A 12,459-nucleotide genomic window follows, 5' to 3' on the forward strand; every position below is an offset into this window, starting at 1 on the left:
CTGCGGCTTCGGACATCCCTGAACAAAACAATACACCCAAACATAGAGTAAGCTCACTAGCTAAATGTTTGCTGGAAGACCTGGAGCACATCAACCTCAGGGTACTCAATGGCAGATTTCCTAATGACTCGCCACCCGCAGCTTCTTATTACTCCAAAAAGGCATCCTCAACCCTGGACAACACTCTGATTCCCCTCTCATTTATATTCAGTATAGTCACCAGTGGCGATGCGTCCATCAGAGTCTGAAGGGGGTGGGCGGTCTGGCGTCATGTTGACTGACAGGCATTGTCTGGGGCAACAGACAGCAGCACACAAGTGCGCATGAGTGGGGACGGAGGGTGAATTTTTGCGCCGTGCCCAGTCATGCGCACTAGTGTTTCCACAAACTGGTGCATGACCATTAGGAGAGCGAGGGTTGAGCCAAGGCTCAAACCTCGGTCTCTTAATGGGCAAGCGGGCAGAGCGTAAGCCTGCTCTAAGCCAATCCTGGCGCTGATCCAGTGCCGGGATTGGCTGAGAGGGGTCTTGCCAGCAGTGACGGGCTGTTCCACTGTAGGCGCCAGATTCCAGAACGGACCCGAGGCGGCGCGGACCTGCTCAGGTAAGATTGATTTTAATGAAATCATTTTATTACGTTATTTAAAACCCCCCACCCCGCGCGACAACCCCCTCCCCCCCACGAGCCGCGACTGCTTGTATCTGAGAAGTTTGTCTCTCTGTGAACGCTTGTTAAAGGGGCACCGAAGGAAGCTGTAGGGTGGGTATGGTTGGCACAATGTTCACAGGCACTGCTTGTTCAGTCCGGTGGCTTCCTTTTTTAGGTTGTATTTAGATATATTTTTCTGATTGGTTCAACTGAAGAGTACAGAGACTACAGCTCCCAGAATTTGCGGCTTTATAAATAAATGTAAATAGTGTCCCTTGAGATGGGATGATTTGGCCGTTCTGATGGAGCAGAAATGGAAGTGGCAATGTGTGTGTTCCCTAAAGTACATTACAGTGGATATGCCCCCTCCACTCCCCCGAAATTTGCATTCACGCCTACTCATTAAGATTGTTTCGTTATACCTCTCCCCACGGTCTATTCCACGCTTTGACAGACCTTCTGAAGTAAACAAACATGCATATGGTTCTTCTGTACTTAAACATAATAGCGCAATGTAATTAAGGTAAACCCGGGGCTCTAGAGAATTAAATTTGCGGCAATGGTTGTGATATGATTATTAATGGGTCAAAGCTGCGTAGGAAACCTAATTCTAACATGTGTTTTTACATATGGGGGCTCTACATACGCCCGAAAAGCTGAAAGGTTCTATTAGTTGTGATTTTTTTGCGTGCTACACTTGAAGTCAGCAGAACGGAGCTGATCCATGAAGATTTGGCTGCAATGGGAGAGGATGCAGGCGACTTTTTATCCTTCTCCACTCGCCTGTTCGTTGGTCCGCCTGCCCCTTTAAGGCTGTGTCCAGGTTACCACCCCAATGCGCACATCCCTCGCCCCGGTACAAAAGGGGCCTCAGGTAACAGGCGAACAGGGAGTGTGGGGCCGGCGGGGAGGTGCGAGGGAGCTGCGGGTGCGGGCGGGGGGCAACGCCCCAACGCCCCCAATGGACGCATCGCCACTGGTGACTATACTGTATAAAAATGAGAGGGGAATCAGAGTGTTGTCCAGGGTTGAGGATGCCTTTTTGGAGTAATAAGAAGCTGCGGGTGGCGAGTCATTAGGAAATCTGCCATTGAGTACCCTGAGGTTGATGTGCTCCAGGTCTTCCAGCAAACATTTAGCTAGCGAGCTCACTCTTTGTTGAGGTGTATTGTTTTGTTCAGGGAGAGTGCTCTGCTAGAACTAGCAGGAGGGCAGAGGCGAAGACGGGCCAGAGAGGGAAGAACGAGGGTGTCTGAGAGCTGCACCCCTCTTGCAGCATCCGGCACCGATCATTGCACAAGGATCAAACAGCGGGCAGAGGTAACCAGGGACCAAGTGAGGAGCTTTGTAGACAGGCCTTACCCCTCAACACCCCTTTCTAGGTAGCTGGCACCCTGTGCTCTGTGGCAGAATCTCCAGCAACACTTATAGGGTCATATATATATGGGTGAGTTGAGGATAAGGGGGTCTCGGCAGCCTTTGTGAGTGTCCGTCAGCGTATTTGTGCCCAGTGCGGTGAGCCTACTTGTGCGGCGTGGCTGTGTCTTGCGTTGTAAAGGTACGGAGGTCATTAATAGGTTTAGGACTGTTTGCTGCACTAGGACTTTGTAGCTGTGTTCAGTTGTGTGCTTCCTACAGCGTTACCCTTTTTTAGCTGCAAAACAAAACACTTTCTCCTTTCTCAGTGTCAATGTCTGGTTTGATATTTAAGTGGCAGTGCCTTGTTAAAAGACAGGGTAATGGAGGGTACGTGTGTTAGTATGAATATTCAGCATTATACATAATAAAATAAGCATTGTTCTTTATGTGTGCTGTGCAGTAAGATTCAGTGTTATCTGGACTGGTGCTGTGCATGTGTTGATTTAGTTGCAGTGTAGCCACAGGAATATTGTATCTCTGTGTTGTATAATAGAAGATAACTTATCTAGTATTAACCTCATTCTTGGTACAGCTTAAAGTAGATAAACGCACCTGCGGGGTAATGTAAGCCCCCTTAGGCAATGTGCTGCATTAGGGTCAGCTCACTGCGTGTTCTTGGAAAGCTGCTTGCTGTAGGAGCATTAGGTCCCCCTCATCTCCTCTCCCGCCAGGGGAGTGAATTGTGTTACACATTCCAATAACAATGCAAAGATTTCAAAGCCAAACTTGCATTTTGCCTATGGAGCCTTCCGTGTATAACTCAACATTTTCCGGGCTTTTATTGTAATTTGATTTGAAGTAGGGAATGCTGGTCAGAATTGTAAACAGTGACATTCACATTTGAAGCAATTGAATTTGCCTTCTGTGTTTTTTTATTTGTTAATTGACAGTTATGTCCACTGTTGATGGCGATGTTCACATGTAAAGCAATTAAATTTGCCTTCTGTGGGTTTTCAGATTGCTTAGTTGCGACATTTCCATAGTTTCAGAGTACTGTACAATTTGGACACTACAGTAACTGTTTAACATATTAAATGCAGTAAAATTTGGGACAGTTTTTAATGTGTTTAAATAGTTCAAGACCACACGTTCACAATTGCTTTATAAACCCTCTTCCTTTTTCATATTTACTTTGAAATGCACCATTTGCCACTCTATTCCTCAAAATTTTCTCTGGGGGAGAAACCCCAAACACCCTTTCTGTTGGCCATCTTTGCACACTTCGCAAGCTCGCGATTTAAGACTCATACCCAACTTTTACGCCCTGCCACTTTCAAATGTCACCAGCCGCCACTGATAGTCACTTATCGGCTCAGCGACAAGGCGGGTAGCGACCACCAAACACAGAAAATCACCCTCCTGGCTACACTACCAATACTTGAGCCCTTATCGGGAGTCCCCTTTCAAACCCTGCAATCAACCTTAACATAATTAAATCGACCCTAGTAAATACCGAGGAGGTGCTTCAGGTCGCAAACGCCCTTCTACAGGACCAAAGAGACCATACAACTAGTACCATAAGGAAATGGGAAAAATTTGCCTTAGGTTTATCAAGCACCTTCTCAACAGCAGCCAAAATAGTCCGCCATCCGATCTAATGGAAAGAGGCTGGCTCCCTGGAGCCCAACTAAGGCAACTAAAGGAAATAAAAAGAGGAATAATTAAAACACTGAGACTGTTGGGGCTCAAACCAAAGGATTCCAAACCCAAATCCTCCCTACAACAACATAGGAAAACCGTCAAGAAGTTGAAATGGAAACACAAAAGATTCAGGGAAGAAGAGCTCTGGGTGAAACTCTTACACGACCCCAAATCCCCAAATAGCACCCGCTTCTGGGCCACTGCAAATAAAATAATGCGTCCGTCACACGGAGGCAAAACTTCTCACATTTCAGAAAAGACATGGTCAGAGTTTGTGACACCCATTTCAATCACCAGGGTGAGAACAGGTTGTGCCGAGCAATACAGGCCCCTAACATTAAAGAGGACCGTCAGACAAATATCACTGGATGTATGACGTAACAACGCGAGTCATTACAACGCGTGCAGTTACAACGCAATCGTTACGACTGCGATGTTACCACGCTATGCCATTACAACGCAAGTCTTTACATCGACTTGCGCTAGATGGCGTGCTAACATTAGAAAAGTGTAATTTACTATTCCAACTCCAGTCCACTTAACAGTAGGGAAGGTGTTGGGATAGTAAACTACACTATTTGTAATGTTAGCACGCCATCTAGCGCAAGTCGATGTAAAGACTTGCGTTATAATGGCATAGCGTGGTTACATCGCGTTCGTTGTAAAAGTTTCGTTGTAAAAGTAGTGCGTTGTGAAAGTTGCGTTGTAAAGGTTGTTTACCAATATCAATATTAAACCTGACATCTCTTACAATGAAATGAAAGTACCACCTGAAATTGCAATAGTTAAATGCCAGATTTACAAAGGTAGGAGGGAAGGAGCTCCAGGGCCAAATGGGATTCCTCCTGCCCTCTTTATACATGACTCAGATTACTGGACGGCAGCCTTGGACCCACTATTCTAGGCAGCAAGACAGCTGGGCCAACTACTGGCCTCCTGGAATGGTTCCATCATTGAGCCCATTTACAAAAGCAGTGAGAAATCCGCCTCAAAATATTATTGCCTAGTGGCGCTATTAGAGAATGAAGCCAAAGATTTTGCTGGCCTCTACTAGAAGAAATTCAGACATGGGCAGCCGAGCAGGAAATTTTCCCACCCAACCAAACTGGCTTCTCCAAAAACACAGGGACTTTAACTGACATCCTAACACTGTAACTGCTTATGGACAAGGCAAAATCATCTAAATAGTCACTTCATGTCTGCTTTGTAGACGTCAAGGCTGCCTTTGACAACACAGAGAGAGCTAACCTCTGGAAAAAGCTGGCAGGCTGTGAAATCACGCAAGCTATGTTGGGCACGCTAATAGCTCTGCACACAGACACCTGGGTGCAGGTGATATTGGGAGATGGAACATGCTTGTCAAGGCGTATTCCAACCACTAAGGAGCTCAAAATGGACTGTGTGCTCGCCCCAACCCTGTTTAATCTCTGTGTGGTCGAGCTGACGCAGACCATTGACTTATGCAATGCACACACTCCAAAGGTAGGCGGTAAATCCCTATCTAGAGTCCTTTACGCTGATGACGGAGTGCTAATCACCCACACACATGTGGGAACTCTATGCCTTTTGAACACTCTCCACAATTTCTCACAAGATAACTTCCGGGAAGTAAACTTGGATAAAACCAAGACAATGTCAATAAAAAGTCTGTGGTAAAAAAAAAAAACACCACTGGCACTTGGGTAACACCCAAATACAAAATACAACAAGTTGCAAATACTTAGGGGTAATCCTTGATAACAGGGGCCAATCCTCCAGCCAGAAGGAGACGATAGAAAGGAAAAGATTGGCCCTTGCCGTAACTTTGAGAAAAATAAAATCCCAGCGTACAGGTCAGAGGCTCTCTCCTCTTTCCATATGGCGCAAGCCAACATCTTGCCTACAATTACACACAGCAGTGAAGCTTTAAGAGGAAAAGCCACTCAAATCCTGGACAGCACCCTAACCAGGGCCTCCAGAATTATGTTTAACATCCCCACATATACATCCGCAGCTCAAATCCAGCTGGAATTTGGCCTCGTAAAACAACAGCTAGCAAGACAGGGGCCGTACACAACCCATTTGCACAACATCAGGAACGCCCCCTTAAACAGCCTAAGCCATCTATTCTGGTTAGAGCTTCAGCAAAGAACAGTGGCATCGGCAAAAAAAATCTACATTACTGTCTCCCACACACCGGCCTCAGCCAGGCTTGGGAAGTTCTGTCCACACACTTGGGCTTTAAGAAAATTGCGCAGAAGACAATAAGGGGTATGCCACTATTAGAAGATAAAATCACCTTTGCGCCGAGAAAACTCACCTGGATGAGAATTAATGGCTACACATCTATTAGCCCACAACCTTACTTCAACGCAGGATACTCCAGGCCCATCAAGGAGAAGTTCATAAATCATAGATTAGGAAAACTGCCAGCCATCCAGCATCTACCTTCATTACTGAGGTGGCAAATGCTCCCAATCTGCCGCCTGTGCAATGATGAATTTGAGGACATGGCTCACCTGATATGCTCTTGCTCCAACCGCTCTTGTGTACTGGGAATTTGTTGGGCTTTTCCGTGACTGCGGGTGTGTTTGAGTTGGCAACTCCTCGTATTGTCCATAACCAATGGGAGTGCTAGCCATCAGCTGGGAGGGGGGCAGAGCCCTAGATGACGACACAGGCTTTAAATTCATGCCTGCAGCGAGGACGCGCAGCGGATGAGCGCAGCGGGTGCACCGCTGGGAAGCCAAAGGCAAGCCCGTCTGCGCCCATCCGTGCCTGGACGGGCCAAGGGGCATGTCATTATGGTCAAAAATACATCTACTCAGAGGCCACCCTTAAAAATTTGGCACCACAAGATAGGCAAGCACTTGATCAGCAACTTCGCTTGAAGTTAGTAGAGCTAGACCTCCTTTGTCCTAACCCTTCATCCTACTGTAATATTCAAAAGAGATGGGGGCAGAAACCTGACCACACAGCTCTGGCTAGATCTGAGGGAAGCCAAACTCTTAATAGAGATCTTAACATTATGTACCTCAACACACGATCTGTTGTCAAGCATCAATTGGAACTTTTTGATCTCTTGACCACTGATTCACCAGATATGTTGTTTCTGGTTGAAACATGGTTAACAGAGGAGTCTTCCCCTGAGATATTAGCAGCCCTCCCTGAAAATTATTTACTATTACAAACTAATAGATCTTCAGGAAAAAGAGGGGTGGGGTGGTTGTTGCTGTTAAGAATGGATTACCTTTCATTGCCATTTCCCATTTTGAAATCACCTCAGTCGACAATCTTCTGATGAAACTGGATTCTCCAAACAATACACTGGTTTGTGTACTTTTCTAGACCGCCCACAGTGATGCCAGATTTCCCTAAAGTCTTAGCTAATAACATTGCATCTTTGACCATAGATTATGACAAAGTTGTGATTTTAGGTGACCGAACTATTGGGCCAACAAGAAGGAAGGGGGAAAGTTGTCAGGGGAGTTAACGAAATCCATATCTAGCTTATGTCTTACTCAGCATATCCATTCTCCCATGCACATTAAAGGCCATACACTTGATCAAGTGTAGTCCATCAATCTTACACTCCAGAATCTGACCATCGACCCATGTGTATGGTCATACCATTACATTATCAGTTTGAATGTGAGGGATATGTCACTGCATAAGCCGTCACCGCCACAAAAAAGCACTTTTAGAAACTGGAATCGGACTGACATGATATCGTTCCTGGATACTTTAACTCATGAGCAGCCCATTCCTCAGGAAAACCTGGACAGTTTTGAAAGGTAGATTACAAACTGGCACACTTATACTATATACATCCATGCCCCCTTACAGACCAAAACCTCTCGCCTAAGGTGACATGAAGCATCCAAATGGTTCACTGCTGATCTAAAAGCTCAAAACTTAACATACGCCAAGCTGAAAGGAAATGGCGTAAAACTTACTTAGCACAGGATAAAGCCCAATCTATCGCAGGTCTTATTATTTATAAAAGAGCCATTCGGGAGGCTAAGAGGTTTTTTTTTACTAATAAGGTTCTGAACTCTGACAATAGGTCAAAGGAAATTATTAAGATTGTAAAGGAGTTATCTACTTCTGGACCCGTGACCCCGCCTATTAAAGCAACACAGGAACTTTGCAATGATCTGAACTCCTTCTTTGTGGAAAAAATCAAAAGAAATCCAGGACTCAATTGGCTTTAACCACAGTACTCTAACTGACCTTCCTGCTCCTTCAAACTCTATTTCTTTGACAGCCTTTCCTTGTCTAAATAGGAAACTTCTCTTTTACCTTTTAAATAAGGTAAAATCAGGCTTCCCTAAAGAGGTATGTCCTCTTCATATATTAAAAGCAATTTATTTACCGTTTCGTGATACTGTCCTTCAGCTTTTGAATCGTTCTCTTACCCAAGGTACGGTGCCTTCAGCTTTCAAGGAAGCAGTGGTTATTCCATTGCAAAAAAAGCAAGGCCTGGATCCTCATAAGCTGGAGAATTACAGGCCTGTATCTCTCCTCCCTTTCCATGCTTAGCTATTGAAGACCCATGTAGCCAGATGTTTTAACTCTTTTCTAGAGGCCTCTAACTTTTTGGACACTCACCAGACTGGTTTCCGTCCATCACACTCTACGGAATCAGTTATATTGTCGGTTATACATGACCTTAAAGGCCAGGCAGATGTGGACTGTACTCAGGCCCTTATACTCCTAGACCTGTTTGTGGCATTTGATACCGTTAACCACGATATACTGTTAGATCGTTTTGCCGCAGCTTGTCTGGGGGGCACAGCCTTGGACTGGTTTAAATCCTTTCTAGAGGGCCGCAAGCAATCTGTGTGGCTCTCACCTTTTAAATCCAATACTGTAGATATGAGCTGTGGAGTACCGCAAGGTTCCTCTCTCTCTCCGATTCTTTTTAATGTTCACATACGTCTGCTCATTTACAGTCTCCGGACGATGGGAATTAAGAATTATAATTATGCTGGTGATATGCAGCTAATTTTTACCATTGAAGAGTCACCTAAATCAGAGGAACTTGTCAGGAATTCCTTGCTGTTCATCAAAAACTGTATGAACAACAATCAGTTAAAACTGAATTCAGAAAAAACTGAAATAATTGTACCGAAAAACAAACTCATGCACTGGACTCACACACATTGGTCCCCGGAGCTTGGTGCTGCACCGCTCCACAAGCCGGTTGATTAAGAGTTTGGGGATACAAACCGACTCGGATCTCTCCATGAGCTCCTAGATTGGATCGGTTACCTCGGCATGCTTCGTTCAGCTTCGTAAGCTGCGCAAGATTAGAAGATTCTTCAGCAGAGAGGCCAGTATCCAAATCATTATCGCCCTGATTCTTTTCAGAATTGATTATGGAAATGCATTGTATCTTGGTCTCCCGCAACATCATAAGCACCGTCTTCAGATGATTCAGAATCATGCAGCTAGAATCATTTATCTAAAAGGATAGACGATGCCACATTAGCCCACTGCTGAAAGAACTCCACTGGCTTCCGGTGGAACAACGAACTATGTTTAAAACAGGATGTATCCTTTTAGAGCCATTCAGGGTGCCGGTCCCAGGTATATCTCATCGAGAATCAGCAAGTATGCCCCCCCAGCGCACCCTTAGATCTATGTATCTAAATCAATTGGTTGTACCGAGATTCAGACGTAAACGCACTGGAGGGTCGCGGTTCTCTATACTGGGCCCAAAACTGTGGAACTCATTGCCGATTAATCTGAGACTTGAAGAAGATTATGTACAGTTTAGAAAATTGCTCAAAACTTGGCTTTTTACTTTAGCTCATAACTAGACTGCTTCGGCTTCGAACTCTCCCTATTCATTTCATAGCGCCAAGAGACAGTTGGTGAAAGTGTGCTTTAGAAATACATACATAACATACCATAACATAACTTGTCTGGGGAAAGATCACACCTGCTCAAACATCAATTCAACTAGTGTGGCAATCGAACATGGTGACAAGCCCTAATAGCCTGTTTTAATCCAGAAGACCCGCAGTTGAACTGCAAGTTAGTAAAATTCCTAGTGCTGATAGACAAAAAACTGCCAATAACAGGAATAATTGGAGGTCAGTGCATGGACGGCCCGGCTTAACGGGAAAAACAAACATGCGCTCTGGAATCCACATGTATTTCTGCTCACACAGGATGACAAACTATCTGCAAGCGCTGTCAGAGTGAACAGTCAAAGGACATGAAGTCTTAGGCCTAATGGCCCTAGTAACACTTGCTACAGCTTTTTATCAGCAAACGTTCCTTCATCTGTTTTAATTACATGCTTTAGCTATTCTCGTGAATCATGCACTTTTTATCTCCATTTTCTGTATTCAATTTCATTAACTTTATACAATAAAGATTAGCTTACCTTACCCTCCCTACCCTACCACCCCATATGCTGCTCCCCACCACCGGGCACGCAGTCTTCAGTCGCCAGTCTTCAGTCTTCACCTATCCAGTGCCCCAACTGGTCCCCCCTTCTCCCCTTCCTTCCCCTCCAGCTCCTCCTACCCCCCAGCTGCGGCACATCCCCCCGTAGCCAGAGACATGCCATGCCACTGTGCGAGACAACCAGTGATTCCCCCTCCCCCCCACACTGAGGCTACCCCTTTCCACTCCAGCATCTGCCCCTGCTCATGCAACAGATGCTAGGACCCTTTTTACCCCTCCCACTGCTCCCTGAAACCATATCCCAACAGTGCTCCAATGTCGATTGTATTGGACGTGCTTCAAGCCCCACCATGCTGCGCCCAGCAGCTAAGCTGTGGCATACTGCAAAAAGGAGAAGGGCCGAACAACTGACATCATGTAACAGATCCTCATCATGGACCCACACTAACTGCCCTGTACCCTAGCCGTTCCCCCTTAAGGGTGAGATAGGACTTTCAGTAGTGAAATATAAATTTAGCAATGTTTCACTACCAGGACATGTAAAACTCAGAAGTACACGTCCTACCTTTTAAATGCACTGCACCCCACCCATAGGCCTGCCTAGGGCCTGCCTTAGGGGTGGGATGCTTATGTAATAAAAGGGAAGGCTTGGGCCTGGCAAGTAAGTTTGGTTAACTTTCCAGGTCGAAATGGCAACTTAAAACAGCACACACAGACTCTGCAGTAGCAAGCCTTAGACATGTTTAAAGGGCTACTGAAGTGGGTGGCACAATCAGTGCTGCAGGCCTACTAGTAGCATTTATTTGACAGGCTCTGGACCCATAAAGTGCATGTTACTAGGGACTTCAAAGTAAATAAAAAATGCCATGAGGGATAGCCATGCAGCAAGCCAAAGCCATTATTTTGGCAGGGGAAAATTGATGCTTAGAATGTGGGTGGGAATGTAATTTTTATAGGGGCCAATATTTCTTGCTTGATTCATTGCTTTTTTTCTTGAGGTCAAATGTGGTTATGGTATGCTGCCGCTTTAAGTGCTTTAGCCCAAGAGCTCTGAAACGATTGGGCCAAAGTTCCAGGAAAGGATTTCCCTGTGGTTTCGCTCTTCTGTGGGAGATTTTGGCAAAGTGTTAAGTTCTTACCTTGCTTGAAAAATAAATATATTCCCCACAATTCGAACACTACAAATAATATCCATAATTTATCAAACTCTTTACAGAACATCTGACATTGATGTATGTTTTCCCTTGTACTCCTAGAGTTAAAGAAAGAGATGGAGTTGCTTCCTTGTTTGCTGCACATGAATACCTCTTTCTAATACTTACAGAAATTAGCATGAGTTACTTTCTTTTGCAGCTCAATTATGCAGAGACGAGGCTCAGTCAGTTGGAAAACTGCCACTGCGAGAAGACGTGTCAAGTGAACGGTGTGATCTATCGGGATAAAGACTCCTGGGTAGAAGATGATCATTGCAGGAACTGCACATGCAAAGTAAGGCTTGGCAACTGGTTTCAGGGGGTGGGACTTGTATTTACGGCATTGCTATTCTTCCTGAATGCGCACTACTCAATCTGAGGACAATCTTATCATGTAGTTGGATAGTAAATTTTGAGGATGTGAACCTTCTCAACATGCTCTTAGATGCTAAATTTCAGGACAATGGACCTCTTATCATGATCTTTGATACTAAATCTGAGTGCAGAGGCCTTCCTATGGGATACTACATCTTAGGGGGTGGTCTATGAAGCGGGCTGTTGTTAGCATTGTGATACAATTTGAAAGAATAATGCAAAAATTCAATTATATGCAATGCGAAAGCTCAGAAAATAAGATTGTTTCTCCTTGGCAATGCCTTCTGATTGCCATTGTATCCTCCCGAAGCACACTTTTGTCTCAGAATATCAACATGCTGCCAGGGCTCACAGATTTTTGTGATCTCTGGTTTCATCTGTGTCTTTTTTTAATTCAATATCCCAATCTTATTCAAAGGGCGCGAGAGGGACCTGAGTAAATACAATATACAGATTCTTTGTTGTGCATTTTACACATAGGAAAACTAAACTGAACGTGCAAGATGTGATATGTAAATCATGTCAGGATGGAATTATTTGATACATATCTAAAGTGGAAACTGTGTTTGTTTTTAAAATAGGAACCACACTGTCAGCCTCTAGGGTGATTGGCAGGTGATGCAGAAGTTATTTACTTGCAGGTCAGAGAGGGGCAGGTTTAGCTTATTATCACGAGTGGACACCTACCTGAGGATAACTAGATTGTTCTTTAGGGCCAGATGTACGAACTTTTCATTTTGCAAGTCATTAATTGCGATTTTTTTCCGACTTGTAAAACGAAATG

General features: G+C 44.8%; 1 protein-coding gene across 1 annotated transcript in view; it reads left to right on the forward strand.

Moving 5' to 3' along the window:
- Window positions 1-12,459, forward strand: part of NELL1 (neural EGFL like 1) — a 3,594,225-nt gene that overhangs the window by 908,515 nt on the left and 2,673,251 nt on the right. Inside the window, exon 8 of the mRNA XM_085643606.1 lies at window positions 11,461-11,595. Within this exon, the coding sequence (XP_085499732.1) occupies window positions 11,461-11,595 (135 nt within the window). The remainder of the gene's footprint in view (window positions 1-11,460; window positions 11,596-12,459) is intronic.

This window comes from Triturus cristatus, chromosome 3_1 (assembly GCF_964204655.1).
Source record: "Triturus cristatus chromosome 3_1, aTriCri1.1, whole genome shotgun sequence".
NCBI classification, from domain to species: Eukaryota; Metazoa; Chordata; class Amphibia; order Caudata; family Salamandridae; genus Triturus; species Triturus cristatus.